The sequence below is a fragment of the Chinchilla lanigera genome, unplaced genomic scaffold (genome assembly GCF_000276665.1).
Source record: "Chinchilla lanigera isolate Chin_1 unplaced genomic scaffold, ChiLan1.0 scaffold00092, whole genome shotgun sequence".
Lineage (NCBI taxonomy): Eukaryota > Metazoa > Chordata > Mammalia > Rodentia > Chinchillidae > Chinchilla > Chinchilla lanigera.
In genome coordinates, this window is record NW_004955493.1 from 7286030 (window position 1) to 7294276 (window position 8247).

The 8247-nt window shown below is 52.1% G+C and overlaps 1 protein-coding gene across 1 annotated transcript in view; it reads right to left on the reverse strand.

Moving 5' to 3' along the window:
- The window catches only part of Tbc1d10b (TBC1 domain family, member 10B), a gene marked incomplete in the record, with an annotated part of 12194 nt that continues 3947 nt past the window's right edge, over positions 1 to 8247 (reverse strand). The window contains 8 exon segments of the mRNA XM_005405250.2: positions 1 to 1452; positions 1534 to 1688; positions 2060 to 2249; positions 2456 to 2521; positions 2645 to 2759; positions 6138 to 6244; positions 6343 to 6450; positions 6689 to 6788. Coding sequence (XP_005405307.2) covers positions 808 to 1452; positions 1534 to 1688; positions 2060 to 2249; positions 2456 to 2521; positions 2645 to 2759; positions 6138 to 6244; positions 6343 to 6450; positions 6689 to 6788 — 1486 coding nt within the window.

Sequence of the window (8247 nt, forward strand, 5' to 3'; positions counted from 1 at the left end):
CCAGGTACACAGCAGGTTCTCTTTCCGGTTCCTCTGAGCGCGCAGGACAGGGCAGAGACAGAAGAGAATGTAAACATCAGGTTCCACCCTGAGCGGAGCGCAGAAGGCTCCTTACTCAGAGGGGGCTTAAGGGTTAGAAGGGAACAAGATGAAAGGAGGGGACCCTGGTGAGACAAAGCAGAGGAGGCCTGAGAATACAGAGCAAGACGGATGAGCAAGGAGACCAGGCAGAGGATGGGACAGGAAGTGGGGCACATTTCCTATTTCAGTGCATGTCCCCTTAAATAAATCGGAGTGCCGGACAGTGGGAGAACCAAGACAGACGACAGGGCAGGCACCCCACGTGGGCCAGCCTAGTCCTCCGTACATAATTACAACAGAGATGTCCAGGAGAAGGTTGAGGAAAGCCTTAGCCCGGAAGCTGGAGGCTGAAGATGGGAAAAGGAACCCAGCTCCACCTGTGCACAAGGGGAGCCACTGGAGTGTAAGAATCTGCGAACTGCCCATTGCCAAGTCACCTGGTGACAAGAGGCCAATCAGGACAGCACCTGGGAGGGGACCCCAGTGGGAACTGGCAGGATTAACAGAGATCCCAGCTGGGCCTGACTGGAGGCAAGAGCTCCAGCGTCGGTCACAGCTGCCCCGCGCACTGTGGCTGTCCTGGCTGTGTGGGGAGCAGCAGCTGGCAAGGAGATGGGGAATCGAGCTGCTTTCCTCAGAAAGGGACAGCCTGCCGGGGAGCACCCTGGGCCAGGCCTGCTCCCAGCTGAGGGAAAAAGAGGCCGTGTAGTCCAGCCCCAGGCAGAGTCAGAAGTAAGCGTCCTGCCGGGCCTCGGCTGCCGAGGACCTGTCCCCACCATCATGGGGTGCGGGGGGCCCATCTGCCTTTCGACGCAAGGAAAGCTTCCGGCCTTGGCCCTTCTTCTCCTGCTTCTGCCGCTCCTTCTCCTGCTTCTGCTGTTCCTTCTCCTGCTCTCTTTCCCACTTCTGCCGTTCCTTCTCTTGCCTCTCCCACTCCTTCTCCTGTTTCTGCCTCTGCTTCGCCTGTTCTTTCTCTTGTTTCTGCCGCTCCTTCTCCTGCCGCCGGGTCTCCTTGCTGGAACCCAGAGGGGTGCTATTGCCAGTTGGTGAGGGCAGGGATGGGTGCAGTCCCTCAGCAGTGACCACGGGCCCTGGAGCAGGACCAGCACTGGCTCTGCGGGCAGGAGCGGGTGGGGAGAAGGCCCCTCCAGCTGCGCGGGAGCCTCGGCTTTTCAGGCCAGGGAGGCTGAGGAGGCTGGAGGAGGGGCCGAGGGGTGGCTGCTGCCGCCGTCGCTCCTCATGGATCGCCCGGGAGCCGTGCAGTCGCCGTGAGGGCCGATACTGCAGTTCCCCCCGGGTTTCCCGCCACTTCTTCAGCTGGGCTGCATTCTCCCGCTCAATCAGGGCCTCTGTCACTGGAAGGTTGGTTACCTGGATGGAGAGGAAACAGGAACCGGAATGGAGAAGAGCACAGGAGTGGGCCGAAGCAGGTGCGGGTGGCTCATGGCCTACCTCGTGTACCAGGAAGTCCTCCTGCATGCACTGCTGGGGCAGGTTTCGCAGCTGCTCCATGGTTTCATACATGCCTTGGCAGGAACGCAGCTTCTCCACCGACCCCAGTGTGTGTCTGAGCAAGACCAGGGCCACCCGGAAGATGATCTTAACACCTGCAGGGTTGGGCAGGGGAACATAAGGTAATCAATCCCGAGATTCTAAGCCCCTCCCAGTTAGCTCCCGTGCAGCTGGAGGGGCCTTCTCCCCACGCGCTCCTTCCCGCAGAGCCAGTGCTGGTCCTGCTCCACAACCCCTCTCCTTATGACTGCCAACCTTACAGATGAGAAAACTGCGGCTTCAGGACTAGAAATGAGCTGCTATGGGTTGCAGGTCCCTGGGAGGGAGAGCAGTCTCTACCTTGGGAGCTGAACTACAATCAGACCTGTTCTTTTAAGCTGTAGGCTGCTTACAGTGAAGCTCGGACCCAAGAAACACTTTTTGTCTATGGACAACCTGGCCCTCGTGGCCCGGGATGCAGAAATACCTTCACAAAAGAACATGTCCCAGACGCGCAGCACCGAGGCCCAGGGCAGGGTGCGGGCAAAGATGCACATGAACCATTCCGTCATGTAGAGCACGGGGTCGATGCGCTGCCGCCGCAGGTGCCGATGTGCCAGCGGGGAAGCCCGGCGCAAGAGTGCAAAAAAGATTTCTCCATCCAGCTGAATGGCCTCCTGGAGGTGGGAAGAGCCATGAGAAGAGGACAAGGCCTGCTGTGGACCCCTTGGAGTAGAATCCCCATCACAGGGGACCCTCACCTCTGTGGGGAGAGCCCCAGAGCACAGGGGCAGAAGGGCCAGGGTCGGGTGGGGCAAGTACTCATTCTCTTGCAGCTTGGAAGAGTCACAGCCCCAGTGCACCCGAACCTCCAGACACTCACCAGCCCTGCGCTGTAGTAACCCGGGAGGTACTTGTCACAGATCTGCACCAGGCACCAAAAGGCTTGCTGAGTAAGGGCAAGAACAAGGAGGAGTGGGGCCTGAGAAGCAGGGAGTAGGTAGCTCCCCTATCACCGCTGTAGGCCAAGATCCTCCCACCTCCTCACCCACCCAGGACCACGTGTGCTGACCTCAGCAGGCATGTGCATGAGCAGCACCGCAGCCACTGGGGCCTGGGCCTGGCAGTAGCCCTCATCCGGCCGGTAGATGGTGTAGGCCTTCAGGATGCGGTACAGGTCCTGCTGCCTGCGGGGATTACGGAAGACGCAAACCGCAGGAATTGGGAGCGCTCTGTCTCAAACCAAATGTGCCCCTGTAGCCCACCCAGACTACACCTGCATCCAAATCCCAATTGCGCGTGTTTTCCTGCCACACACCTCTATCCATCTCCACAGTCCTGCCTCTAAGCTGAAACCAAAGGCGCACTGCAGTCAAGGCATCGCAGGCCCCAGCCTCACACCCGTTCCCAGCAGAGGCCACACCCTTTCCAGCCTCCATCTGCCACAAGTCCACAAACATCACGGTCATCTTCTCCAGGGAGCTTTCACCATCCTCAGAAGCAGCCCTCCTCTAGCACTGTCTGAATGTTTTTAACACTCCCGAGCAGCAACTCTCCAGGGCAGGGCCTGCCTCATCTGTCTCATTAGATTTCATCAACCATGACCGCCGTGTCCAGTGGGTCCAGGATCATGGTGCAGGCTTGGAAGCCACCTACACTTCAGATCTTTCTCTTGTCCCTGCATCCAATCTCTGCCCTAGACATGCTCTTCTTCCCGGTCACTGCGGGACTTCCATCCCCTCAGTCCCACATCAGAAATAAAGTCTTCCTCATTCCCCAGAGCTAATTGCGTTATATCCTGAATTCCATTCGTGTCTGTTCTCTCTCTCCACCTCCACAGCTACTTCCAGCTCTGACCTCCATCTCTCGCCCAGAAAAACAACCACCCAGGTCCTCTGCCTGCCTCCGGTCTCACACATACTCTCAACCGTGCCTGTAACAGTTCTGCCCCAAGTGCAGTCAAATAGGATCATTTGTGCCTTGTCTGGATAACACCCCTACTATCATGTTTGTAATATTTTTCCTCCACTTTACAAAAGCATCCTTGAAATGACAAGTTTGACACGCTGGTTATTCTACTGAGTGCGTATTAAAATAAACACGTCACTTCCACACGCTCCCACGCCACAGCCACCCACCTGCCTGCGTCTGCATCCCTGCCTTCTCTCCTGCTGCTACAGGCGAACTGCCTGTGATGCTGGCAAAGTTGAGTGCCATGCCCACTCGCCAATGCAGGCCAGCAACCCAGCAATCCTGCCGTCCGTTTCTCTACCAGATCATTCCCATCCACACACCAGCAACATGCTGTTCCTTCTTATTTAAAAAAATGTCCCTTGACCCCACTTCCCCCTCCAAACAGCACACTTTTTCCTTACCTAGTCGGTGAGACAACTCCAGACCATGCGCTCGCTGACTAGGTACCCTCACCCCATTCTCTGACAGGCTTTCACCCAGCACACCGGGCAAAACTGCTTTTTTCAAGTCACAGATGCCCTCCACAGGGAATCCAGACATCAGTTTCCAGGCTTGCCTTATCTGACCCCCTCAGCCGCATTTCCCACCTCCTGCCTTTGAAACCTTTCCTTCCCTTGTGGGACCACTCTCTCCTGGTCTTTCCGCCGCCTCTCGTCTCATTCCAATCTCCTCCGTCAGTTCTTTCTCAGCTTCCCACTCTCAAAGCACTGGAGGCCCAGACTCAATCCTTGGACATCTTCCTTTAGGATCTATACTTGCTGTCTTGGGATCTCATGCATACCGTGGATCAAGTCCCTCCATAAAGTTGACACACTTTCCATTTCCAATTCATCTCCAAATTAAACTTCTGCCTTGAAACTCACACTTCTATACCTGGTACACCTTGCACCTTCATCTGCATGTCCAAAAAGCAATTTAAACTTGCTGTTGTTATTGTTTGAGACAGGGTCTCACTATGTAGTTCAAGCTGGCCTAGAACTCACTGTGTAACCCAGGCTGGCCTCAAACTTGCAGTGCTCCTCCTGCCTCAGCCTCCCGAGTGCTGGGACTGCAGGCATGCGCCACAATACCTGGCCTTAAACTTAAGACTGAGCCCATGATATGCGCCACAGGCCTACCTTTCCCCCAGCCTTCCCCATCCATCTCAGTGAGCAGCAGCTCCACTCTTCTAGGTTCTCGGGTTGAAAACCTTCATTTAGCTTTAATTATTCTTTCACACTTTCTAATCCATAAGCAAATTCTTTTGACTTTACCTTTAAAAGAGATCAAACTACTTCTCATACTTCCACTACCACACCATCTTATCTATCATCCTCTCTCCTGGATTTTAGTCTCTTAACTGCTCTGCTTCTGCCCTTATCTGCCTGTGGTCTGCTTTAACACACCAGCTAAAATAACCCTTTGAGATATAAAGTCAAACCAGGTGTGCTGAGGCGTGGCTAGAAGCCCAGCACACTGAGAAGCTCAACAGGAAAATCACAAAGGTGAACCAAGCTCACCGTCAAGGCCCTGGGTTCAATCCCCTGTACAACGGGGAGATTGTGCACGTCAGATCTCATCACTTATAACCCACCCTATCCCCACTCACATTCTCCAGTCTCCTTTCTTACTTTAAACTTCTCTCTAGTACTTACTCTATTTCACGTATCACATACTTTCCTTCCTTATCTGATGTATTACCTGTCCTCACTGAACTTGGTGACCGCCATGAGGACAGGAGTTCCACCACTGACATCTAAGACTAGAACAATGCCTGACGGACAGCAGGTACTCAATACTTGTTAAAAAATGAACTTAACACTGGGAAGGAGGATCACAAGTTTGAGGCCCACCTGGGCAACTTAGCAAGACCTTATCTCAAAATAAATACAAAGGGCTGGGCATGTACCTCAGTGGTGTAGAGCACTGGCCTAGCACATGAGGCCTGGATTCAATCCCCAGCACTGAAGAGAAAAAAAGTCCACCTGAAAACTACCTAAGAACGTCTTGCATGCTACTGGGGAGTGGTTCACAGTGCACACGAGGACATTTACCCACAGAACAAATATCCAAGTGCCCTGTCACAGCATTTAAGGACTCAGCTCTTGGTATTCTTGCTCTAAAACTTCCTTTCTGGCTTCTGCTTTACCCAATCTCACTGCCCAGACACCACTTATATAACCTCCCAGGCAGGAAAACCCTGCCCAGCTCCTATCTATTCTTCCAAAACCAGCTGAAATGCAGTATCTTCTATCAACCTTTCATGTGCCCATGCACCCCCCAAAAATGCACAAAACCAGACCTGAGTCTCCTTCCCAGGACACTCAATCCATTAAAGATCACTCTTCTGCCAGGGATGGTAGCACATGCCTGTAATGTCAGCACTTGGGAGGCTGAGGCAGGAGGATCACTCTGAGTTCAAGGCCAGCATGAACTACACAGCAAGACCTTTTTTTTTTTTTTTTAAGACCTTTTCTTTAAAAAACCAAAAGAAAAAAAATCACTGTTCTACAGGTCCTGGAGAGCAAGAACTGCTTTCAAACCAGCCTTGTATCTACCTGGAACCTTCATGTACTGTTTGCTGACTGACCCACATGGTCAGGCCACCTTACCCATGCCCTCCTCGAGCAGCAAACATCTCATGGAAAGGGAACTGGCGGTGCAGATCCTTCTCAATCACATCCAGCCACTTGGGGTCCCCAGGAGCCCTTTCCAGCTCCTGCAGTGGGACAGCAGGAATTATCTCAGGATCTGAGAGAACTGATACCCCTTACATAGACAAGGCCACATGTCCCCACACCCTGGAGTGCCACACACCTCAAACTTGCCAGGATTTTGCTCCAGAAGTTCCTTACTATTAGACAGGTACTGCCAGGCCTTGGCTCTGAGGGACGAAGGGATCCCCTTCCGGCAGCGTAGCTTCACCTAAGGCACAGTTGCAGCCCGGCAGGCAACGTCAGGGGCTGGCACAGCCTCCAGGCTTTCTCCAGCAGCCCCTGGGTTTCCCATGCCACACTGGACTCGGCTAGATGGGGACCCAAGGACCACTTATCCCCAGTGTGGTCCAGACGGAGGATCACATCCGTCTCCAGGACTCCCTGGAGCACACGCACCTCCCTTCACCCTCGTACCTTTCCCAACCCACTGCACAACCCTCTCAAACCTTCTGGAAACGTCGTGACAGCCACTTCTCCCAGTTATTGAACATCTCCAGCCACTTGAGCTCTCGCTGCCGAGCCACATCCACCGGAATGGAGCTCTCTCTGCAGGATGGGGGAGCGTGGAAAGGGTCAGTAGCAGCAGCATAAAACTTGGGTTGCCAGGGGAGATCAGTGAGCCATCGTCCCAGGCTCAAATGACAAAGTGGACATTTTGTGAGTGTCCCAGCTATCAGAATGTCTGGCCACTTGGCCAAGGCTCTTTTCAGCTCTATTCACTACCCTGAAAAGGCTTCCTTCCCTGTTAGATCTCCAGAGGTCATGTTCAAAACCTACTTCTGACACATCCAAATTTGGGTTTGGGGTTGTTTTTTGTTTTGTTTTGCTTTGTTTTTGGTTTTGAGACAGTCTTGCTATGCAGTTCAGGCTGGCCTTCCACTCACTATATAATCCAGGGTGGTCTCCAATTCACAACGATCTTTCTGCCTCAGCCTCCCAAGTGCTGGGATTACAAGTGTGCACCACTACACCCAGCTGACATTTCCAAATTTGGGAAGCAAGTATAGAATATTTAAAAGTCACATTTTTGGCTAGGCGTGGTGGCACACACCTGGATCACAGCAAGTTCAAAGACCAGTCTGGGCTCCACAGTGAGTTCAAAGTCAGCCTAGATTACATAGCAAGACTCTTGTCTCAAAAAAGAGGCCATATTTTGCACTAGACCCGGACCCAAGTTATTCACTGTGTGACCTTGGCCAAGTCACTTAAATTTTTCTAAGCCTCAATTTTCTCATTTGTAAGGTGGAAAAAATGAAAACGTCTCCTTGAACGTTATATGTCAAGGAGTCATACAAAATAACACAGCAGAGGTTCAATAAATAATAGCAAGTATTATCCATCAGATACAGAACCAATGTACCTCTCTGTCTCCTCAGGAGCAAGTAAGATCCCATGGGCCATCTGGGATTTCTTCTACCACCTCCGCCCTTGAAATCTCCCCAGATTCCCAGGCAAAAGAAGTTCTCCTTGCCCTGTTTTGCCCACTGTTCTGTCAGAGCTTCACACTCAAGGGTGCCCCATCTGTCTTGAAACAGTTACTTGAAGGAACCAACACCAGGCGGCAAGTAAAATAGAAGAGCTTAGGTTTTTTTGTTTTTCTTTTCTTTTTGAGACAGGGTCTTGCTATGCAGTTCAGGCTGACCTTGAGCTCACTTTGTAGCCCAGGCTGGCCTGGAACTCGCAACGATCCTCCTGTCTCAGCCTCCCAAGTGCTGGGATTACAGGCGTATGCCACCATGCCTGGCATAGCTTAAGTTTTAAAAAGGCAAAAGATTTATATGATCTGAAGAGAAACCAGAGTGAGCTTAGGTTTTAGAAATCAGAAAGATCTAAGTTCAAATCACTGTTACGTCTCTTAATACTTCTAAGATGGAATAACGCCACCTACAAAATTATGAGGACTTTTGAGAAAATATGTATAAAGGACTGTGAAATAGAATAGGTTCATTAAACGTCTGGCTTCTTTTTCTTTTTTTGTCTTTTTTTTTTTTTTTTTTTTTTTTTT